The sequence below is a fragment of the Nicotiana attenuata genome, chromosome 10 (genome assembly GCF_001879085.1).
Source record: "Nicotiana attenuata strain UT chromosome 10, NIATTr2, whole genome shotgun sequence".
Taxonomy (NCBI): domain Eukaryota; kingdom Viridiplantae; phylum Streptophyta; class Magnoliopsida; order Solanales; family Solanaceae; genus Nicotiana; species Nicotiana attenuata.
The window spans coordinates 21,756,174-21,781,837 of record NC_031998.1 but is presented as its reverse complement, the minus strand read 5'-3'; the positions used below and the strand labels follow the sequence as shown (position 1 = coordinate 21,781,837).

General features: G+C 37.6%; 1 protein-coding gene across 2 annotated transcripts in view; it reads right to left on the bottom strand.

Annotated features, from left to right (window-relative positions):
• The window catches only part of LOC109233138 (guanine nucleotide exchange factor SPIKE 1), a 57,751-nt gene continuing 36,326 nt past the window's right edge, over positions 4,240–25,664 (bottom strand). For both annotated transcript variants that reach the window (XM_019398915.1, XM_019398916.1), the window contains exons 19-31: positions 22,428–22,554; positions 20,956–21,149; positions 18,890–19,020; positions 12,607–12,682; positions 12,351–12,461; positions 11,557–11,739; positions 10,773–10,916; positions 10,454–10,621; positions 9,924–10,271; positions 9,483–9,815; positions 9,186–9,371; positions 4,879–5,850; positions 4,240–4,663 (exon numbers count right to left, since the gene is read on the bottom strand). In XM_019398915.1, the coding sequence (XP_019254460.1) occupies positions 4,409–4,663; positions 4,879–5,850; positions 9,186–9,371; positions 9,483–9,815; positions 9,924–10,271; positions 10,454–10,621; positions 10,773–10,916; positions 11,557–11,739; positions 12,351–12,461; positions 12,607–12,682; positions 18,890–19,020; positions 20,956–21,149; positions 22,428–22,554 (3,228 nt within the window). In that variant the 3' untranslated portion in view covers positions 4,240–4,408. The remainder of the gene's footprint in view (positions 4,664–4,878; positions 5,851–9,185; positions 9,372–9,482; positions 9,816–9,923; positions 10,272–10,453; positions 10,622–10,772; positions 10,917–11,556; positions 11,740–12,350; positions 12,462–12,606; positions 12,683–18,889; positions 19,021–20,955; positions 21,150–22,427; positions 22,555–25,664) is intronic.

Below are 25,664 nucleotides of genomic sequence, written 5' to 3'. Positions count from 1 at the left end.
ATTTCCGCATGTTTTAACTCTATTTCAGTATTATGACTTAGTAATTTATCCGTGTTAATTAATTCATGAACTGGATTAAAATGGTTAAGGTTATTAATTTGGTCGGACTTGCCTAGCAGTGTGTTGGACCACATCACGACCGGGGTGGGGTCGTGACATAAATCTACCAATTCTTTAAATAATTGGTATTTTTGTATTATATGCCTATAGTTTTTCTTCTCCTTTGACATTCTATTATAATTTTGATTTTTAAAATTTAATTATTAAAGTCAACTATCTTTTAAAATTATGCTTTACTGCATGATACTCTTTAAATGGTTTTAGATTTTATCTATTAAGATTTAAGTTACGTGATTTTTTATATGAAATTTGTCATTATAACTCAAAAACGCTTTCTGAATTTGAAATTCTAATACATCTTATCATTTTATATTTTATACCATTTTTTCTTCATTTCTTCCTCGATTATTGTTATTGCTTTATTTGTTGCTCAGTGTAATTGCACTATTATGTGATTTGTTTATTTGTTTGACTTTAGATTTACTGTCCTTGCTTATTACCTCATTTAATATAACATAGAGATAATATAGTTTTCTTACACCTGAGAAAGTTGATTATTAGTTTGTTACTCCTTTACTTGAAATTAATTCATTGTTCTATAACTTTTTATTTTGGACTTTATCTATTATGATTTTAGTTATGTTTTGTTATTTGAATGAATTTTCTCATTATAATTTAAACGATACTTTCTCATCTGAATTTCAAATAAGTTTTATCTATATAATTTTATAACTTTTTTTCTTGTGAATAAGTTTATTTATTCGTTACTTGAAATTCTTTTATTAGTTCAATATTATTTGATTTTGATTTTACTAAGGCTTTAATTACGTGATATTATCTATTGTATTTTTTTCTTCATAATTGAAAAATCACTTCACGTCTCGAATTTAAATAAGTCTCTTCATTCTATGGTTCTTGCCATTCAGGCAAGTGGCGTACATAACTTAAAATACCACCATGCCGATCAGATATTAGACAAATACCTGAACGCTGTTTGACAACGTGCTGCTTCAAGTGGTTCAAAAAAAGCGTCCACGTCTCTTCGCTTTCGTTGGCACATATGGCAAAAGCTAGTGGAAATATTTGTCCGTTGGCATCAGCTGCAACTGCAATCAAAAGCTTAATATCATACTTTCCATAGACATGAGTACCGTCTATGGAAATTACAGGACGACAATGCACAAAACCATCAATTGCTGCTTTAAATGACCAAAACACATAGTTGAAAATATATTCGGGTCTGTCCGGACTCCGCTCACGCCTCCATTCAACAACAGTCCCGGGGTTAAAGTATTGCAGTGCGGCCATGTACCTGGGCAGATTTGAAAAAGACTTATAAATAAGTTCAAAGGCACGTTTGCGACCGAGATATGCCTTTCTTTTGGTTATAGTACAACCATACTCCTGGTGGACGGCTGTAATACACTCTTTAATCTTGAACCTAATGGACACTTCCAAATATGGAATCAAGACAAGAGAAATCAAGTCCACATCCAAGTTGAAGTGATTCTCATTGAATGTGTCCATTTCACATCTGTGCTCGCTAATAAATTTACCCACTTTCCACAAACCTGATTTCTTCTTGCTGGCACGCAACATCCAGTGACAACCCATAAACCACCTATGTCATACAGCCTTGTATACCTCCGTAGTTGACTCACTTACCGTCATCTCACGGCACTCTCTTATACTGTAGATTTTTACAGCCCTAATTAGGCGAGCTTTATCGGGGAAATACATGCCCTTTGTCAGAACAGCTGGTCTAGACTCATCCCACATCGCTGACCGAATTTCGTCATCATCCCTTGTGAGGGCATCCACGTTCGGCATACTTGGCAAATTATCAAGGTAGGGAATATTCCGCTCATGAAATAGCACGTGGGACTCGTACACTCTTTGTCTAGCGGGAGGTGGAGGAACATGCTCCCTCGTCAGCTCAGGTTCAACATTCACTTCCTCCTCATTATCACCCTCATCATGGAAGGGTGTGTCATCCCCAAACTCATCCGCATTGTTGTCATAATCACTATCATCTTCCTGACTCTGCGCATCAGCCAAATCACGAGTCAATACGTCGTCTATGGGCAACTGTGTGAGGTCAGGAACATCAAGAAGCTCGTTTTCACTGCACAAAAAGAACAAAATGATAAGTTACCCAACTACATAAATACTTTTGATATAGCTATATCACTTTACTTACAAGTCGTACTGTCTTGACGTTTCATGATGGATATTTTCTTGTTGGTGATGACTCCCGGATGGACCACCGTGCTCCAATACTCCAGAACTACGCATATTCCAACTAGGGACGGGGTCATAACTTGTAAAATTCATATCCGGACGGTACCCCCTATGAAAAATATAAGTGTTAATACAAATCCAATTAAAACATAAAATAAACATCGCTAAAGCGTAGTAAAATTGAAGTTTACCAGTCGTCTTGTGGATTATATAAAGTCGAAAAATTATTTTGTAGCTGCTCATTCGCCGGTGGTGACAAGTTTAAATCAAGGCAAGCTCTTTCATCAGCAATCTGTCCGACAAAAACTGCTCCAGAATAACCACCCTATGACTGGGGGTTATCCCTACTATGCACGCCCTCATTATTGGGAACGTCTTCCACCTTGACATACATTTTCAATAATTTTATTAAAATAAATTCCCTGTATTCATCCGAAATCCGCAAAAAATCTCTAAGAGTTTCATCATCCTCGATGTTAAACTCAGAATAATAAGCAAACCCCTGCGGAGTCACTGAATACGGAAACCTACCAGTTACTTTAAGGTTAACCGAACGCTTTCTCACACTCATTTTTTTACATAACAACGAAACCAATTTATCATACTCCATAGTAAGCGGCAATTTAACATGACACTGTGGAGGTGAGCTATACCTCATACAGTTATTCTCCAGCACAACCTCACCCCCCCCCCCCCTCCAATATAATGAAACCCTTATTTTTGCCTCTTCAGACATTGTACAAAAATGATTGATAAGAAGAAGAGAGAAGTATGAACGGAAGTTTGAAGTTTGTATTGAATGAATTTTCATAAGATTGAAACGCTTTTAAATAAGGCAAGTCCGAGCTTGGGGTGCAGAATTTTTTTAAGGAATTCACAGTACAATACTACGTTTTATGTGTTTGAATTATTGTTATGTCAGTTAATTATTGATGGGGCCAAATTAATACAGAAATCGCAGTACAGTACTGCGATTAAGTAATTCGCAGTATTGTAATGCGAATTACTTAAAAAAAATATTTTTTTAATAATACGCAGTACTATACTGCGAATTACTATTTTTTTTAACTAATTCGCAATACTGTACTGCGAATTACTTTAACGGCTAAATTTCCGTTAAAGTAATTCGCACTATAGTACTGCAATTAGGTAGTTACGTAACTTTTTTTTTAGTAGTAAAAACGTATTTTTTGTCCAAAAAATCATTAGAAAAATTTCGAACTCCTTCTAATAATATATAGATAGATTCTTTTTAGCCTTAAAATCAGATAGTTGGCAAGCAACGGTCAGACGCAATTGATCATTGCCTAATGGCTATTTTTGCACCATTAGTCATTTTTGACCTTTTTTCTTTAAAAACTAACTCCTCCCTTTTGTTAGGTAAATTCTCTCAACATCAATCTGTTCTCATCACAAGTAGGGTACTTTCCCAAATGGAAGATAAAAGAATATAACGTAGTTGACTTTGCGTAAAAAATCAAAATAGAATGATTTGTCTAAAGTATGTATCCTAGAATATTTTCTAGTACTCAACTTTCTTGAGGAATTCGTAGCTTTGCTTACTCTGTACTTCTGGTCAATAGGTATGTTCAGAGACGTGCTAGCTGCTTCAATATCAACAGTTGCTTCGTCATGGGACTCGACCCTGTCTCTGAGGGACAGTTGAACTAGCGACATCAAACTATTCTTAACAAACCAAACATGCAAAAATTAGTCCTAAACAATCGTTAAGTTGGGTAATTATAGGGGAGAATTGTCCCATAAACGGCGTTCTTTCATCTTTGATGGCTCGTAAAGGTGAACGCATAGTTCAATCAATAGCCTATTAATTGAGAATCACAGAACAAATTGCTGAGTTCAGTCATAGTTTCAGGATGAAGGACCTGGAGAGTTTCTATAAATAGCCTATTAATTGAGAATCATAGAACAGATGATGTATGGTTGAAGGCAAAGGGATGAATAAATACAAAGATGGAGATCGAATGCTAATTTATGAACAAAGACCAACCTGAAGAGAAACCAAATCGTTACAAATAATATAAACAGATCATAGGAGGAACACAGACTAACATACAAAAAAACACTAAGGATATCAATTAAATTACTTCTACAGCTCTGAAAGAATTGCAGGAATATAATGTGATAGTTCTGCAGTGAGAGACTGGAACCCATTTACAAGCTGAGTATGAAAATCCTGATCTTCTTCCCCGATCAACCTAAAGTGTACCCGAATAGCACGTTTGCACACAGCCATAAATTCAAGAAGAGCAGCAATAAGTTGTTGTAGCTCCTGCGAACGTAACCTAGTTGCAGGTTCACCAGAAAGGAAAGCTGTGCAGACGCTGAGGACTCCACTGTTAACCTGTAAAAGTTTTATTTGTACTTAGATAAGCAAACTCCAACAGGAAAACCAGATCGAAAGTAACATGAAATGCACTGTTGGACAAGTTCTAGACTAGGGAGCAGCTGAAGATAAGCTCTTTAAATGCATAAAAATTGCAGAAATATCAGGAATAATTGACAAGAATCAGGTGATTTATTACAACTATAGAGAATATACAAAGATATAACACTCACTTGAACTGCAACAGAACCTTGAAGAATCCTTTGTAAGCTCTGCAAACGGGGAAGTTGATCGCCTTCTGAACTTCGAGGCTCTTCAAGTTCGTTCCTTAATGCAGCTGTCCTAGTTTCAATCATTCCAATAGCGTTCTCAACCGGGGAGAACTCAAGAGATTCTGATTTGATAACCAAGAGTCGGTTCACTAGCGCTGGAAAAGATCCCTCAGTTTGCAGAACTGTTCGCCGCTTCCATTGATCTTCCAAGCCTCCTTGGGTCTTTCCATTTTTAGTAAAAGGGGTATCAAACAAAAACCGATCAAAGACTCGAGCACGGACACTTCCCGTAGAGAGAGAGAATATTCTTTCCCTTCTGCTTCCTAAATCTTCATCCTCCATAACTGGATCGACTGCAGTTATTTGCAGGTAGCAGACTCCAGTCTGCAACTCATCTGCTTTGACTTGTCTAGAATCAGGAATTACATGTAATGTAGTTCCGTCCATTCTCGACTCGTAGATATGGCTCAATTTCTCCATTATATCACCTAATCGCACATCACGAGGCTCTCTATAAACATATTCTTTCCTATCCAGCTTCCCAAACTTCTCACCGTAAAATCCTACTCTATAATATGTGGCATCTGTGAAAGGTATAGGGCTTGATTCCTGCTCAAGGATGGATTCATAGATATTAGTAAGCATTGTGTGGCATTTCGCAAGCTGTCCATACGCCTTTCTGCTTTTATATACTGGAATTACAAGTTCTAGAATGCTTGCACAGAAATGGAATAACTCAGCTTGAGAGAAAAGCTTATTTGCAAGCTGTAAATACTTTACAGCCGAGTCAACTGTGAGTTTTGAAGAACCATATCCCTCCACCTCAGCTGCTGAGGCCTCAGAAGTGATCTCACTGCTGACCATGGGGCATATTTTGCGCAATGCACTCACATGATCCTTGCTCCAGACACCATCATTTCTACTCACAAGGGCCTGGAGAGATGGTACAGATTCATGTCAGCATCATATCAACACAAATCTTGTCATGTTTTAACTTCTACAAATTAAAACACAATGTTGATCGAAGACCTAGTAGGCTAAGTTCAAGCGCCGCAATATCTAACACCATAACATTTAGTACCAGTTTTGGATCTACGAAAACTAGGTTAACTGTAACTAAAAGCGTCAATAGTGACCGATGAACAAAGGCAACAGGCGGTACCAGGTGATGACTTCAAGCACATCCGCAGGGAAGAAATCTAGTCAGTGTTTAAAGAAGCGAGCGCTTCGTCGCTTAAAGCGCGAAGCGAGGCGATGCGATGCTGTCTCGCTTCCAGTTCCTTGAGGCGACTCGAATTGCAGAAGCGCACGCTTCCCCGAAAAAATCGACGAAGCGACCAAAGTGATGAAGCGATCGCTTAATTGAAAAAAGCGCAGGGGCCTTTTTTAAAAAAAAAAGAACTTTGGGTCTGAGACAAAACAGACCCTAAATTGACAAAAAACCCTCTTCGACCAAAAACAGAGGCTCGACAGTCGCTCATCTTCTTCTTCAGTCAACAAAAAAAAGCTAGGGTTCCATCTTCTTCTTCAGTCGCTCGACCAGTCGACCTCGAAGACCAACCCAGGTAATTTCTTCTCGTTTTTTTGTTTTTTCTTTCTTCTGCTTTCTTCTTCAGACCAGTTGACCACTCTTCTTCTTCTTCATTTTTCTGCTTCTTCTTTCTTTCTCTCTCTGTTTCGACTTTATACAGTCAGAACAGGGGAAGGAACAATTTTTTCTTCTTTTTTTTTCCTTTTCGTTTGTATATATATATATATATATATATATATTTAATTATTGTATTTCATTTATTATTTTATTTCAGCATATAAAATTATTATTATATTTTCAGCATNGAAGAAGAGTAGAAGAATAAGATGTTGATTGACTTCTAGTAATTTAGTAGCTTTGATTTTGCTTGTCCTATGGTTTGTGGATGGTTTGTGGATGATTTGGTGGTACCTAGTACCCACTTTTAAGTATTTAAATTGATGTTTTTGATTATTTATAATTTTACATTATGTTTTTTAAGAATTGCGCTTCACTTTAATAAAGCGTGCGCTTCGCTTTTGAAGCGAGGCGAGCCCTTGTCGCTTTTTTGCGCTTTGCGCTCTCCAAAACACTGAATCTAATCATAAGAAACTCGAGCCTATACACAACCATTTGTCAATCCTAAACTAATCGGCTCGGCTGTATGAATTCTAAATAACTACTCCCCACCATTTATGCCTATTTCTCTAACACTCAATAGCTTGAAGGGGAGCCTTGGAGCAATGGTACAGTTGTCTCTGTGTGACATATAGGTCATGAGTTTGAGCCGTGGAAGCAGCCACTGATGCTTGTATTAGGTAGGCTGTCTGCATTACACCTCTTGGAGTGCGATCCTTCCCCAGACTCTGCGTGAATGCGGGATACTTTGTGCACCGTGCTGCCCCTCTTTTTCTCTAACACTCAACAACTTGTCTTTTAGGATAAATAATGGTTCTCTAAAACTAGAGGTTCTTTAAGTCTCACACTTATCCCTACACTGACATATAATCTCCAAACAAACTAAAGATACTTCTATCAAACGCCAAACATAATGCAAATCTCAACTAGTTGCTATTGCCTAGACAGATTTTTGCTTCCAGTAAAGATATAGAATATTTCAAGATGTTTCATGCTGTACACCGAAATTAGATAATGCTCCATTCCAATTCATCTTATTCATTCCACAGTGTTTAACATGGCCCTAAGTCACGGCAATAATAACAGTGACAAAACAAGGACAGCTTTACACAGCGCATACAAAGAAGTCAGTAAGTAATGTCTCTTTCTGGGAAATAACTTGAGAACCTGTTCAGAGTAGCATCAAATTGAGAAAACCCTCCAATCTCGGTGAGGATCGATAAAGGGGATGTCATGAATAGGCCTACTGCTTACGCCACATATAATATTATATTTAAAAAATGTTCGGATATAAACTGACCTAGGAACATTCTCTAGCGCCTATGCCTTGTATAAAAACACCAGATCATAATCAATTAAACACTTCTTTTTGAAAAACTTACCATTCTTCATATAGGCAAAATTTTAGTTAAGCAGATAAACTTCACCAAGAGAAAAAGGAGTCATATAGAATCACTCAGGTAGCCTAGATATCTCCCTAATTCTGTTGGAAAAGGATAATTCTTGAAATAAATGAGAATAGACCTTATTATTTGTGCACATAATGCAACCATTCCGACCAGATGAACAAGGCCTTCTCAACTCTAAGAAATCACTTATTTTAGGTCTCTCCTAGACCAACGACCAAGTAGATGACTTGATCTTTCATGAAATCTAGCTCTCTGAATAGCAGAGGCAAATGGCAACTCCAAAAAGGTTTTGAGCAATATAGGTCTACAGATTAGCGTGTAAAGAACCAGGATGAGTCTAGGTTCGTAATGCATCAAGAGTAGAGTTGTTGATAAACTAAAACACATATATTGCATTTTTATCAAGTGCTTAATACAAGTTTTGCATGCAAAAAGTATTAATAGAAGTGATCAGAGAAATCATTACATTTTGTTGCATCAGTCAATCAACTATTGTTTTTATTCATTCCGATCTATTTCATTTAAATACTAAATATTTGTCTTTTAAAGAAAACTAGTACTAGTTCTCTAAAACGAGATGCTTCTTTAAACCACCTTATCCCTACATCTCTGCACAAGTCTCTAACAAAAATGTAAAGACCCCAACACGCATTGTTGAAGATATTTTTTGGTTGCATTTTGTACCTTTAACTTGAAGTAAATGGTATTGCTAAAGGCGAATACACGAGAAAGGAAAAAATCACACCAATGAGGTTAATATGATCAGCAGAAGATTGCATTCTCTGCAACAGAGAAAAATCAAGTTATTGCTGAGTAGCATTAAATGCTTTAGCAGAAAAGAGACCTCAAGATACGAAGCCGTAAATCCACAACCATTTTCATGGAAATTGGAGATCAGTCCTACAACAACAGCATACCCAGTGTAATCCCACAAGTGGGGTCTGGGGAGGGTAGTGCGTACGCTGACCTTACCCCTACCTTGTGAAGATAGAGAGGATGTTTCTAAAGACCCTCGGCTCAGGGAATGGACGATCAGTCCAAGTGATCTAGAAAAATATGCTATGTATCCTACATTAATAAGGAAATAGATTAAAAAAGGATTTTTGGCACTAACTTGGGAACAAATAACAAAAGATGTCTTTTATTAGTGAAGAAGGATTACTTTCTCCTTCCCTTACTTGAAACGGAAAGGTGATCCAATCAAGTTATACCTGCATCACTACACCAGCAACAGCAACAGCGCACTGAGCAGCTTCAGCCCAAGACTGCATTTCCTGATGAGCATCACAAAGATGCAGTAACCACATTATGTGAAGATCTGGTACAGGAGCAAATGCCATTGCTAGTTTATAAAAGCTCTCTGCAGCTGCATACCTATCAACATTCATAACAGAGCCCTACAGATAGTAGTGGCAAGGGAATTTCAAGAGAGTCAATGACAAAATATCATTGCAGAATAATAGTAGTAATTTGGAATCAAAGCAGTGATTAAGAAGGTCAACACATACCAAAAGTGCATGTTCCAGGCTGGCATCAAGAGCCATAAGAAGACTGTCCGAAAGAACTTTAACCTCAGACCAGGACCAGCGGTTTTCTGTCGATCCTTCTGGAACAGCAACCAGTGCATTTTCAGGGAGCCCAGACTCTAATAATAAGGAGGAACTCTTAGCTTCATCTGCCATTTCATCCAAAGAATTTCGAAGACGACGAGCTTCACCACTTTCTTCTAGTGTGCCATCAGGTTTCATTTGTGTTACTTGAACTTCAGACATTAACTCTGACAATGTAATGGTTAGCATGACTCTTAATCTTCCCGTCTGCATATAACAAGAAAACGAGCTCTGCAGATTGAAACATTCAACAAAGTTTAGCAATCAATAGATAAAGATTACTCAAAATAGTAAATTGAAAAGGAACATTGGTACACAAACCTCAGCTACAAGCCTTACCCGAATAAGTAACTGCAGGCCAATTACAGCCCTTTTCCTGATATTGTCATTCCGAAAAACTGCAAGTCGAAGAATTTGGAAAGCAATTTGCTTTAAGAAGCGATCATTTTCTCTTGCCATCAGTGTAGCTCCATGAAGTTCAAAGACATTGTTGAAGACAGGAAAGAGAGCTTTCCAGAAGGAGAGTGGTTGATTACGTGAGAACACGTTCATAAATATAGATGTGATACAGTCAAGTTTTCCATAATCAGTAGCAATGTGCTTCGTTGCAGCAGTCCGTGAGAACTTCTCGGAAACTTCTAAAACTTGAAGACTAACAGCAGCACTCAGGTTTTCTTCCCAAAGTTCCTGAAATTCTCTTACCATTAAGTAACAGAGACTAATGTACTTCTTTAAAAGTCAGAGTATGTATGTTATGAAAATCACAAGGTTCATGACTTCTAACTAGCGATAGGCATCAATATCATAATTGAGCAATCAAAGGTTTCTCAATCTAGGAAGTAATACAAATAAAACCCATAGAAGAATACCAGCTTTTGCCTTAAGATTGGGTGCAAAGATTCCCTTAATGCTAGCGCTGATGCTCCAATTCTGGAAGATTGGGCTTGAGCCAACGCTTCTCTCAAAGAATATGGCTGACTAGGTGAGCTTAATTGGGAGTTGACTCTCTGCCACAAATAACCATTATCCGGAGTTCCCTGAGGATGCATAGATCTTAGATACTGAGCACCGCAGAAGAGAAAAGGAAGACAGAGTTTTATCACAAAAAAAGGATGGGGGTGGTTTTGGGGGGGGGGGGGGGATTATGAATCTTAAAAGAATTGGTCAACTTTGAAACATATAACGTACTCTGACTTCTTGCCGCGCTGCTTCAGACATATAATGATTTATTGCAGGTGAAAGAATGTCAGAATATTTTGGGGATGCAGGTCCATCCCCCATCACACTACGAGAACTACTACCAACAAGCATGCCATCAGCAGGTTTCCTATGCTGCAAAATATGTAGAATCAAAATGAGTGCCTCAGAGCCAAACCGGCTAGTAACAGACAAATAATACCATACACCAGCATCCTAGAGTGGCAAAATTGCCCAGTTGAAATTAATTCCCACGAAGCTCCAATGATATGCTCTGTTCTAGAATAATTAGCAATGCGGCAGAACCTTTAATCTAGAAACAGATCACATTTTCTCTCATACATCATCCATAGTAGTTTAAGTTTGTTCCTGAAGCATTCATAACTGTTAGAAGGTCCAATTACCACCATTCTACAGTTTGATCAGGAAAATAACAAAAGGCATTTGACATAGTGAATTCTGTTTCTCTTGGAAGACCAGAATGACAAATAAACCAGATAAAATCTACTGCTAATGACACACTGGGTCCTTCTCCACGAAAAACCTAATTTATGTCATCCAGCTAAGTTATGTTTCTACTTTCTAATGAGAGACTACTAAGTTTGGGTAGCATCTCAGAAATTTTTATCATCGAACTTATAAAGATCTTTTTATTTGGCTATTGACATCATTATAGAGATGCAACAACATGGTTGCCAAATGATCATGAAATCCGAGCTTCAAGCTGAATGCATTGTGAACGTTAAGTAATGTAGCAGTTCAGACATATTTTAACCTCAAAATGCATCAAGCACTCTTCAAAGAGTTTGAAAAATAATCTGGTCCGTGCAATGCTCTGCTCCCAAGCTTTAACAAGTGAGTCATCATCCAAGTTGCGTACTATTTGCAGAAAGATAATCAGGACTTCACGTTTTTCAATTGTACTCAGATTGTAGAAGACAGGCATCTCATCTAGGATCTGCACACACGTATAAAAATGTCATGAAAGGCAAGAAGAACATTATAGTGTTACCAAAGGCGAAAAGCATAGAAAATCTCAGCGTGTCTACTAGGTCATCAAGTGCAAAGCACAAGCTTGAGGCAGATATATGAGGTAAAAACATGTCAATCGAGCTCAGAAAAATCGTTCAAGATTTCTGATTCAGAAATCTTGCTAGAGCATCTCCTTTGTTTATTGCCTCTCTACTTCCTCGGGGTAGGGGTAAGGTCTGTGTACACACAACCCTCCCCATACCCCACTAGTGATTTTACTGGGTCGTGGTTGTTGTTGTATTTCTGATTCAGATGTAGATTACTAATTGATAAAGTACTAAATTTTTATAAATGTTTGGGCCAAAAAATGCTCGTTTTTACAAGTATACCAAAACCGAAAGGCAGACATCCTTAATGTCAAGTGCATATTTAATCCCAGTAAATATGTTCTCAGAAACCTTGTAATGTACAGCACTCAAGAGGCTTTGCAAGAAATTTTCAAACATTATAAGGATTTTCGAACAAGACGCATAAGAAACAACATTACCGATAAGGGAACACCAAAGCTCATAAGACATTTCAATTAGAATCACGCACCTGGCCAACAAGGGGAAAATATAATTGAGCAATATATAATTTATCCTCTTGCTTTTGGTAACGAATATCAAACTCGTGCTTACACATGACGACCACCAGGATTCTTGCAGCCTTCAAATAAAGAAAGTGAAAGGTTTATGTATAGCTCGGAAGCCTGAACTAGGCAAGATGATAGCACAAAATTCCTCACAAAGAGCATAATACTAGATGGAGGAAATTTTTGACCAAGTATATGAGCATCCAATTAAGTACTCACTTTTGCCCTCATTGATAAGTCATCATGATCCCATGTAAGGAAAATCTCTTGAATTAAGATAGATGCAAGATAATTCCTGTACATTAAAAATATAAACCCACAAATTAAAACTGGCGATCAGGTCAACCAACTAATGAAAAATGGCCTTAAATTAGAAACACAGTGAAACATGGCTAGCATCATCAACTGGCAACGCAAGCAAATCAAAATAAGAAGTTTAAACCAAGAAAATACATCGTTCCATGATAGGTTGTTGTTTTGGGGAATAGAATACCATGATGCATTGAAGAATACTTCAAATATGATGTTTAGAGAAACTTCTTTTGTCCATGAAAGTACTGTTCATATTTTAGGTAACATTTTTTTATTATCATGTAAAGCGACCATATGGAATACCATTATGGAGGAGCACAATGAAAGGGAAGATAATTTCAATAGAACTGTGAGATTTAAAGTAGGAAATAGAGCTGAAAGGAAACTATTGGAAGTAGAAATTGTGCGTTGACGCCCGTCTATGTGGATGTTATCTAGCTATATTCAACGTCTCCAGCCAGCAGATTGCAGTAGTTGTCGAGATTGCAAAGAGTGGAAGGCATAATTTCAAGGGACTTGAGCTTCAATAAGAAACTTACAAGACTGCGAGATGGAAGAGCTCACCTTGTAGGAACTACTTTACAAGCACAAAACATCAATAATAGATAGAGATTGCTGGAATTGGGCAACATTTTCATGGAAAAGCTTTTCTATAATTTGCGCAGGAAAAGTGAGAACTCTATGACAGGTACTTTCCACATTTCTCAATTTGGAGAGCGCCACAGGAATCCATTCAATCAGTAGAAAATTTGTGAAAAAACAAATTTAATTAGTATTAGCTGGTCTTTCACGTGCAAGAATGCAGGAGAGAATGTATCATTTACTGCGCTTGAATGGTAATACCAAGAACCATTAAGGAGCTGCTCTTCAAATGACATTATAGAAGGAAAAGGAATAGAAGAAAAGCATGGGAGGTGTCTCCTCTAGAATTCATGTGGAAAATGCTTAAGGAGAGAAACAGAAGTGCACGGAAGGAGAAAAAGAAACGCTTCTGTAGGTATTAGTGGAATTTGTATAGGTGCAAACATGACATTCCAATCTGTTTTGGTGTTTGGCTGCTATTTGCAACACAGTCATGTGTGCTTGCAGATTTTAATTATCTAGTTGTCTATGTACCTTGTATGCAAGATTCCTCTTCATATCAATAATGATCTTACCTTTATCCCAATAAAGAAAAAGTATTAGATATCTAGACAATAATAAGAATTTAGTTTGTTCAAATAGGGCCTGTTACAACTATGCAATCATTAGACGTCTTGCTATCAATATCATAAGCCTTTCGCATTAAGTACCTTTCTCAACAACCACAAACATTTATGAAATTAGCCCCTATTCAAGGCATTCCCCTGCTTTTGTTTTAAACTGAGGCTTCATTTAAAATTAAATTCATTCACTTGGACTTGCACTAACACATGCATCATTTTCCTTGTGATCAAAGACACAAAATGGTTCATCGTGAAACCTCTTTTTTAACCTAATCAAAAGCAGTTACGCAATTTTTCTAGTGACTTTCACTGTTTATGTCATAGTGTCCTAAGTACTTTAATGTTGTTGTCAAGAGAGTCCTTGGTGGGTCATGGGTGCTTGAGAAGAAAGAACTCAATATCAAATACATAAATGGTGAAAATGATATTACGAGGGGAGTATCACAAGTCTGAGAACATCAGGGGAGATACATGAAGATTCTTATACCTGTTGGCTTACTGAGTTCTAGCTTTATTTAACCTATATCAGACACGGATAAGTATGAGACATACAATTTTAAGTTAAATGAATTCCTAATTTGCTAAAAGACAAATCATTAAATCCATATTAGAATGAAATAAGTCCAAACAGATGAAATGGATATAGAGAATAAATATAGCCGGACCAACTAGCTTGGGATTGAGGAGTAGTTGTTAATTGATTAACTAATTGTCTTTTAGGACAGTTTGGTAGTCCAGTGAATCCGAGCCTAACCATACTATTTTCTTTTATTCCGATCATTTTGAATTTTTTCCGGCAGAAACGATGTTTCCTTCGCCTGTTTCGGCAAGACCCAGTTGATTTTTTTTGTTATTACGTGATATTTTTGCTAGACCTTTCTTCAATCCAACAATGTCGTTGGGATTTGATGTATTTGGTTCTAAAAATACGGGTTACGGGAATTCAAGATTCATGATTACTTCGGAGCCCTTAATGGGAAGTTCAAACTATTTAGCTTGGGCTTCCTGTATTGCGTTGTGGTGCAAGGGCTCCGGTGTACAGAATTTGATGCTCGTTTCTGCTAGTGTTGAAAAGCAACAAGAGCAACAACAGAAGATGCTCCTAGTTCTTACACTTGTTGGTAATGACCTTGATTCAATACACGACCAAATTTTGGCTAGTCCGATTGTCCCTACAGTTGACGAATTATTCTCTCGATTACTTAGCCTTGCTACAGCACCCGGTCACCAGTGATCTCATCACAGACAAATGAATCCTCTGTTCTCGCATCCCAGACAGTGGTAAGTCAGGCACCTCCAAACTATGGAGAATAGAGGAGGAGGTCATTTTAGATCTCGACCCAAGTGGTGTTATTGTAATAAGCTTGGACACACGCATGAGGTGTGTTACACTTTGCATGACCGACCATCTAAAAATGCTCAAGTTGCTCAAACCAAGACTGCAGGTAAACATGGGATATCTTTATCTGCAGGGGAGTATAATAAGTTCCTTCAGTATCGAGCAAGTAAGCAAACACCTCTATAACCTATGTTGCTCATATTGATACTTTTGTTGCTAGTAATTCCTTTGCTTGTGTTTCCTAGGTCTACTACTCTTGGATTGTGGGTCATGGACATATTTTTGTTAATAGGTCATTTTTGACATATATTGTCTATTTACAGTCTATTCCCAATGTTACTTTAGCCAATCGAGTTTAAACAAAAGCAAAAGGAGTTGGACAAGCTAATCCCCTATCTGCTCTTTATGTCCTCGACTGTCCTTTTAATCTTTGTATTTGTTAGTCATTTGACTCGTGCCCTCCATTGTGGTATATATTTTATTGACAATTTTTTGTTATGGAGGACCGCAATACGGGACAGACGGTTGGCACAAGGCGCGAATCACAAGGTCTTTACTACCTTAACTCACTCAATCCCTCCATAACATGTTTAGTTACAGATCTTCCACAGCTAATTCACAGACTTTTAGGACATCCGAGTTTATCCAAGCTTCAGAAGATGATGTTTGTCTAGTTTGACTATATTAGATTGTGACGTGTCAACTTGGAAAACATACTCGAGCCACATTTTCACGTTGCGCTGAGAGTCGTGCAGAGTCTATTTTTTCTTTTGTTCATTCTGACATATGAGGTCTAAGTAAGTTCAACCTTAGGATTTTGTTATTTTGTTAGTTTCATTGATGATTACTAAGATGTACTTGGATTTTCCTAATGAAAGATTATTCTGAGTTGTTTTCTATATTCCCGATTTTTTGTGATGAAATAAAAATCACTTTGGCATTTCTATTCGCATCTTTCGCAGTGATAATGCCTTAGAATACTTACCATCTCAGTTTCAGCAGTTTATGACTTCTGGGTAATTATTTATCAGGCATCTTGTCCGTATACCCCTCATAGAATTAGGTAGCAAAGAAAAAAGAAGAGGCACTTCATTGAGACTGCTCGCACACTTTTCATTGTGTCCTATATTCCGCTGCGTTTTTTCGGCGACGTAATTCTCACGGCTTTGTTATTTGATTAATTAGATGTCTTCATCTTTCATCCAGAGTCAGATTCTGCATTCAGTATTATTTTCTCAGTCACCCTTATACTCTATTCCTCGTGTTTTTGAGAGCACATGCTTGGTTCATAATTTAGCTTTGGCAAAAGATAAGTTAGCTCTTTGTGCTCTTAAGTGTGTCTTCCTTGGTTATTCTCGAGTTCAAAAGGGATATCGTTGCTACTCACTTGATCTTCATAGGTACCTTATGTAAGTTGATGTCATATTTTTTGAGTCTCGACCTTACTTTACCTCTTCTGCTCACCTTGATACATCTAAGGTCTTACCTAAACCAACTCCAGAAGAGTTTACGATAGCACCTCCTACATCCTCACTCACAGATGTCTTACATATATATTAACCGTGAAGGAATCTAGTGTTGCTCTCCTAGATCCCAACCACAAGAACACCACTCTTGACTTATCGCCGTCGCCCATGTCTAGAATCAGGCCCAATTGATTCACGTCATGCACCTGACCTTGCTCCTACTGCAGACTTGTCTCCTCCTAGTCCACTGATTGCACTTAGAAAAGGTATATGGTCCATACTTAATCCTAATCAATATTATGTCTGTTTAAGTTATCATCATCTGTCATCACCCCATTATGCTGTTATATCTTATTTGTTCTCTGTTTCAATCCTTAAATCAACAGGTGAAGCCATCTGTCATCACCCCATTATGCTGTTATATCTTATTTGTCCTCTGTTTCAATCCTTAAATCTACAGGTGAAGCATTGTCCCATGCAGGATGGCAACAGACTATGATTGACGAGATGTTTGCTTTACATGCGAGTGGTACTTGGAAACTTGTTCGTCTTCCTTCAAGTAAATCTACCGTTGGTTGTCATTGGGTTTATGTAGTCAAAATTGCTCCAGATGGCCAGATTGATAGGCTTAAAGTTTGCCTTGTTGCCAAAGGGTATACTCAGATATTTGGGCTTGATTATAGTAATACTTTCTCTCCCGTGGTAAAATAGCACCAATCCGTCTCGTTCTATCCATGGTTGTTGCTCACCATTGGCTTCTTTATCAGTTAGACCTTAAGAATGCTTTTCTTCACGGTGATCTTGAGGATGAAGTTTATATGGAGCAACCACCTGGTTTTGTTGCTCACGGGGGAGTCTAGAGGTCTTGTATGTCAGTTGCCCTGATCACGCTATGGTCTAAAACAGTCACCTCGAGCCTGGTTCAGTAAGTTCGGTGTAGTTATTTAGGAGTTTGGCATGACTCAAAGTGAAGCCGATCACTCTGTGTTTATTGGCATTCTGCTTCAAATCTCTGTATGTATATGGTGGTTTATGTTGACGATATTATTATTACCGGCAATGATCAGGTAGGGGTAAGGTTTGCGTACACCCCATACCCCACTTGTCGGATTAGACTGGGTCTATTATTTGTTTGTTTTGATCAGGTCCATCAGGAAGGTATTACTAAGTTGAAGCAACATCTCTTTCAGCATTTTCAGACTTAGGATTTGGGCAGATTAAAGTATTTTCTAGGTATTGGGGTCGCTCAGTCTATGGGAGGTACTGTGATCTTGCAACGGAAGTATGTCTTGGACATTCTTGAGGAGACAGGAATAACAGGTTGTAGACCTGTTGACACTCCTATGGATCCGAGATTTCCTTTTTGTGAGTGTTGTGAGTCAGTTTGTGGATTCTCCGTGTGATAGTCATTCGGATGTAGTTATCTGCATTCTTCGATTTACAAAATCAGCCCCAGGCAAAGGATAATTCTGAGGCCATGAGCATCGGTGGTTACTCAGATGCTAATTGGGTAGGATCACCTTCCGATAAACAAGACTGTTTATATCTAGGACCTCTTAAGCAATTTTCAGTCCTTGTTATGTCCTTTAGTAGCCTTTCTGTAAAAGGCAGGCACCCCTTCAATATATAGATTTATAATTTTCCCATCCAGATAACTTTTACGAGGGATCATCATGCTCCAATTCATTCTAAAAGTCTTTGAATTTCCCAGTTATTGCTCATATGACAGGTTACTGCTAGTATAGACAAGACTGTTTACATCTAGGACCTCTTAAGCAATTTTCAGTCCTTTTTATGTCCTTTAGTAGCCTTTCTGTACAAGGCAGGCACCCCTTCAATATATAGATTTAAAATTTTCCCATCCAGATAACTTTTACGAGGGATCATCATGCTCCAATTCATTCTAAAAGTCTTTGAATTTCCCAGTTATTGACCTACTTGGTCATCGTGTTTTTTAAATCATGTTGTTGTTGTTGGTTTCCTTATTTAAAGTATATTTAAATTCGAAGTTCTTTGTGTTTTCAAATATATAATAAACTTATAGATTTTACTTTTCAAAAACCGAACATTAGCCATTTTGACTTTGGAGAATAGATGTCTTATAAAACAGGGTAGTGCTATAGCAATATAAACAAGGTATTTGAACAAAAGAAGATGGCAGAAAATATTTGAACATTTACCTATCAGAAGGATCTCGTCCGGGCATTTCAACAAAAAGATCGTGATCGCATATAATTTGTAGAAAAGTAAGCTTGCAGTCATGCAGCACCGTCTGACACACTCCAGAGAATTTATCGAGGTACAAGGATACCTGTACACGACAGCAATAATGGGGAAGATGTATATCTATTAGACTGTGGGAAGAATAATTAATAGAACAACTTAAAGTAACATAACATAGCATAATGATATAAAGAAAACTCTACTTGTTGCTGAATAAACCAACAGGGCTGAAAGAAACCTCAGGGACACCTGGAGGGTGATACCAGCTTGCATTTTTTGGTGCCTATGGACTGAAAGAAACCTCAGATGTTTTGATGGAGTCTCAACTCCAATTCACTTGCTGAAGGCCAGATGTCTACTTAGTCTTTTTTGTTGGGCCAAACAGTCCTATGTAAATAGTTCTACTGTCTTTTTAGATTTTTTGAGCTCCCTTACTCTTGACTAGCCTCTTTGAGGTATATTCTCTTGTTCTTGGCTAGCTCCAAGATCCCATCATAACATCTTGTAATGGAGCTAGCATATTTATTTTTATAATCATTGCATCAGCTTGATGCCTTTCAATGAAGCAACTTACTTTATCAAAAAAAGAATAAACCAACAGGGCTGAAGAAAATCTATGTTTCCTTGTAAATTAAATATGACCAACACAATAACATCTTTCTGTAAATAATGTCATTTAAGCATACATAATCAACTTTCTGTTTTTCCTTAATCATGCTAAGAAATTCAGTTTCTTTTGGCATTTTCTTCTAATGTTAAAGGAATAGTATACCAAACAGTGAAAACTAGATCGAGGACTTCTAATCTGACCTTATTTTATCAGACAGCTACAAGATAGAATTAAAATCTGAAATCAAAGTAACTGAAACATAACTTTTAGGGGGGCATGAAGCTTTAGCAGATGCAACATGTTTAGTAATTATCATAGAGAGATTATTTCCTTGCAGGAGAGAAGCTTGTTTAGTTAATTGAGCAAAAAGGAAGATTCCACTAATTGCTATGGTGGTGAAAAGAAATAGGAACCTTGTTAGTAATAAAAAGGTTGTTAGTGCAAATTAGGTGTGGATTAGTGTTTCTGAGCCAACCAAGGAAACTTTTACTGGTTGGTATGTGCTGGTCAGAAAAGAAAAAGAAGAAATCATGTAAGGCGTTGGCAGTATAAAAGTTTATAACATAAATTCGGTGTAGATATGAACTGTTCCAAATCGGGCCCAAATGTATTTTGAGGGTTCACATAGCCAACCCAACTAGTTTGCGATTGAGGCTGTTATTGTTGTTTTATATGTAGAATGTAGTGTTCTGAATCTAGCGTCAGGGTGCTTAGAAAGATTTGTCGTAGATGAGCAAAAACAGATTAGTATATGAATATAGGATAATACCTACAATATTATTACAATTAGAACAAACCTACAATACCCTTTTTTTCCGGAAAGAACTGTATATAAAATAAAATAGGTATGGTAGATTTGTTCTAATTGTAATAATATTGTGTGTGTGTGTGAGAGAGAGTGAGAGAGAGAGAGAGAGGCAGCAATCACACTTGAGATTAGCCCCAACCCTAGCTGGTTGGATGTGGCCAAAAGGATCTTAATTTAGTTGAGCAAGGCTCTAGTAACAGCAAATTTTCCACTTTTGTGCCAATGATTAGGAGATAAATAAATTTAGCAGCACTGAATAAACGGCCGGACGATGAAAGTAAATTATTGGAAGGATCAGAACATCTTGGGAAGCACAATTATGGCGGAAGAAGATTCTCTGAAGTAGGGGAGAAACTATATTAGCAGATGACTGCTGGGTAGATTTGGAGATAGCACTCCAGAGCTCCCAGACTTCTTAACTATTCAAATATTGGGCTAAACACCTCTAGGAAGACTCCAATAGGAACTGAAGCACCGGAATATGTCACAACCATCAACTGGAGAAGAGAGGAAATATAGGCTGAGTGATGAAGAACAAGAATAACAGTTTTAGGGGTGAATACTAAATTAGAATGAAGAGGAAAAGTCGAGTTTGAAAAGCTTACCAGTTCAAAAACCTGCCGAGGCTCGATGATGGATAAAAGATCATAACAAAAGAAAGCCAAACTACTGTTTAAATGCTTGGCCAAGCTTAGACCTTTCTTGCAGCGTTCATGAACTTCTGTTAGAAGGCAGTCGTACAATTGAACAACACATCTAAAAACACCTTCTTTCAACTGCATTGGCGGGACATCTTCACCTGTGCTCAAAAGGACGAAAATGCAGATTATCAATATAAATCCCCTATTTGGTGAATTTCCAAACACAACTATTCAGCAGTCATCTAATTTTTAAAAGAATGACAATGCATCCAAACCAATTCAATAACGAGTAGTCTAAGACTCCAAAACCTGACTTCTGAATGAGCATTATTCTAAAGGAAGCCATGGTTATTAGCACAAAACAATGCTAAGAAACCACGAAGCAAACACAGGCTCACCATTCATGATGGATATAAATGGATTCGACAACGTGAATACATCCTTAAATGAAAATGAGATTGTTGGGTAGTAAAGCAAAACCATTGCACATTGATTAGACTATTATGTAGAAGAGACACATGAAAAAAGGTTTGACCAAAGCTACCAACTTACATATTAAACAATTTTATTTCTTACCAAGCATCTAGCCGTATATATTATATAATTGTGGTCTACAGAGAGTGATTGCTACGGGGCCAGAGAGTGTAAATAGGAAGATTGACGAGACTGAGAAAAGTGTGTTCACTTTTGACACTAAAATACAAAATCAAATGACTTTGACAAAGCATATAAAGCCAAGGGCATGTCTTGCACTCAAAGGAAAGCAACATATTCTTCTATGTCTTCAGCCTTTGAAGTCTTATGTATCGGTTTATCGCGACTTATACATTTTGGAGTAGATTGGCCTGCTGGAACTTTTTTAACTGTTCTCTTTGTTGTAAGATTCTTTTATACATTAGCCTTTTCCAGATTAATTAGGAGTTCTCTTTCTATCTTTCTCCCTCAGTGCGTTGCGCAACGACAAATGCCTTGAATACCTTAATCGAGTTTTCTGATCACTAGCTAATACAACACTGAGATATTCCATCCAAACGACTTTGTTCGCGCTTCTGTGCAATCCGCACAATCCAGGATGTATCATTAGGATTATCCAGTCAAATAACATGATATAACAGTTTCAGATGATCGTCTAACACCTACCAGAGCTGTGGTTTAGGGCTGAAGGAGATCTGGTCAAAAGACCGTCTAATAAAGATCACTAATGGAATTGGGAAACTACATCTGTTTCTTTTTCCTGATCACATGCAAAAGATCAGTTTTCTTCTATTACTCTGTATTGTAAGATGACCAGGTAGAAGGAAAACAATGAGTACAACCCTTTGTAAAGACCTTATTTGAATGCACTTTTCAGATAAGAGGATTCAAAGCAAAGCATGATTACAAAGCATAAGATTATAACAATAATGACAAATCGAAGCAAGCCCAACTGCAATTACCCGATGGAAGATTGTGATAGAAGGATCGAGCCTGCTCCAGTGCCATTGACTTGACAATCAGCTCAAGAAAAAACCAAGCCATTGCCAGGACATCATCATAGACTGGCCCAACGCGGTACCCTTTTGCCTATAACAGAAACCAAAGTAGTTAAAACATAAGAAGAAAAAAACAACTGAATGGTTCCTTAGTTTCTTAGTTTCTGAACCAGCAGATGTCATATACATAGAGTCCTTTTCTGTGACACTAAAATATTTATTGTGCAGTAAACTAGAGCTGACAATGACACTGCAGAAGTCAACATGATATACTTGGATCCAAAGCTCACCTACTAAATGAAATTCCAGTCTTAATGATGCAGGAGAATATATTTTTTTTTTATAAAGTAATAAATTTCATTAAAACAAAAGGAAAAGGGTGCCATATACAAGAAGTATACCAAAAAGATAGAAAACCTTACAAAATGATGCAGGAGAATCTTATAGAGAACTATCTGATTTGGCAGTCCCCTGCTAAGTGCTAAATCCCTATATGTTTTCTGTGTTTTCTCTGATGAGTCAGTTTTATATAGAACTGCCCAGCCTTATCTTTGCTCCTAGTTGATATATATGAACCATGTAACTTTACTAGATCAACACTAGGGTTAAGTATCACTTATACATAGGTTGTCATGGGGTTGTGATGGCAGCGACTTCTTTCTGGTATACTGGAGGAGGAGTTCCATGCCTTTTTAACCTTCTGAACCTAGAAACAATATACTTTTTAGTTTCTCCCCAGTTCCGTTTGGAAGTTGCTATTACGTTTCAGATTCTGCACTTAATCTCTATATTTCAGTTGCTATTAAAGCAGATTTTCGAACCTTGAAATCCAGCCACTCCATTCAACCACATTATAAATAGATATTTGAAACTTATGTGGCTAACAAGCATGCCATTTTACCTCCAAATGTCATCCTTTTTTTTTTTTTTGAGAAGGTAACATATTTGTATATTAGTATATAGACTTCACTAAAATTGTGAAATCACCCATAATTACAAAAGGGAGTGCAAAAAAAACAAAGCACTTATAATCCTTGGTCTTTGGACTTCTCACAAGGATTCTAGAACATCAAAAATGGATTCATGATCCTCCAAAAACTTTCCTTTACACCAAAAATAGAAAGAGCTAGACATTTCATCTTCATCTTCGGGATGTTACTGAACTTGTCTTCAAAGCACCTCTAATTTCTCTCTTCCTAGATTGTCCACCATATGCAAGCTGGGACAATTCTCCATCTCTCTTAATGACTAGAAAGATTACCCTCTTTATTCCAGCAAGCTAGAACTTCTAGTATTCTTCCTGGCATTGCCCATAAAATTCCCCTAAAGTTGATGAAAATTCTCCATAATTCTACGGTCAACTTGCAATGCAAAAACGACAACAACAACAACAACTACCCAGTATAGTCTCACAAGGTGGGGTCTGGGGAGGGAAATACGTACACAGGCCTTACCCCTACCCGAAAGGGCAGAGAGGCTGTTTCCAATCGTTGCAATGCAAAAAGAGATGACTAATTATCTCTGCCTCCTCTCCACATAAGTAACATCAAGAGCACAAGTGGTAACCTCTCTTGATTAAATTATCTTGTGTTAGAACCGCTTCTTTTGCTAATAACCATGTAAAGCAAGCAACTTTGCTGGGAATTTTTTACTTTCCATATCATCTTCCATGGCCAACATCCAACCTGATTATTAGAAAGGTTGAATTCCTTATAAGCATACTTAACAAAACTTCCCACGCCCATTCCCTTGCCATATCATGTGATCTTGAGTAGTATTGATTCCACATAATAGCTCCAAAAGTATTGTAGAACTCTATTGTTAAGTACTCCCTCCGTTCCAATTTATGTGAACCTGTTTGACTGGGTACGGAGTTTAAGAAAAAAAGAAGACTTTTGGAATTTGTGGTCCTAAACAAGTTAAAATGGGGTCAGAGTATTTGTGTGGTTATAAAAGCTTCTCATTAAGGATATAATTGGAAGTTTAAGCTAAATTGTTTCCAAATTTAGAAAGGGTTCATCTTTTTGGAACGGACCAAAAAAGAAATAAGTTCACATAAACTGGAACGGAGGGAGTAGTTAGTCATGTTTAGTGTCCCACATCGGGAAGTAGATACCTATTATTATGTAATTACGGTATATAAATATGATTGTACAACACTTTAATCAATATAAGATTATTCTCTCGTGCATTCTCACATGATATCACAGCAATCGTGAGAGATTTATCGCTGTGCATAAATTCCAGCGACTCCGCGAAGAGAAATCAGTCAACCGGAAGTCTTTTCTGGCAAACACAGGTCTGCTGCAACTAAAAATCCACTTTTGGTCAGTGTTGTGCAAGAACCAACACCACCACGAAGTAGATCGGCCTCCGCCGACCAACCCGTAAAAAAATCTCAGTCAGAAAACCCTCCACACGCTCCCACGCGAAGTTCCGACGTCACGCGCCGGCGCGTGGGGCACCTTCCAGCCATTTTTTGGCGACGACTCTTCACCACAGCTTGTTCCCCTTGCAATTTCGAGCCTACCCCTCCAATTTAAATCAAATTCCGACCACATTTATATTTTTCCAACGTGAATAGTGATTTTTCCGGCGTGAACAGTAATTTCCAGAAGAAAAAAAATCTGCTTTTTTCCGGTGCAACATTATAATGGCATTCATATCTGAAGCCTTTAACTCACAATCCGTTGGATCCAATGCATTGAATCCAATCCAGATGGTTTCTTTATATATTTAGTTCCTTCAGTACAAAGCATGTAAACAGACATCTTCAGGGATAGCTTCCGTTGTTCAAACAGATAGTAGTGTGACTTCTATCTCCCAATCTTCAACTTCTGAGTCTTGGGTCATTGATTCAGGTGCATCTGATCATATTTATAGTAACAAATATCTTTTCACTAGTATTTCATATTCTCAATCGCTTCCAACAGTCAAAATGGCCAATGGGTCTCAAACCATGGCAACTGCAATAGGTCAAGCAAGTCTACTTCATTCCTTACCTTCAGATTCAGTTCTTTATGTTCCCGGTAGTCCTTTTAATCTCATAGCCGTTAGTCGCTTAGCCAAATCACTTAAATCTGCTGTTTTATTTCTTGATGACCTTGTTTTTATACAGGAACGCAGTACGGGGCGAATCATTGGTAGCGGACCTGAATCAAATGGACTTTATTACCTTATCCTTGCAAAATCACATGGACT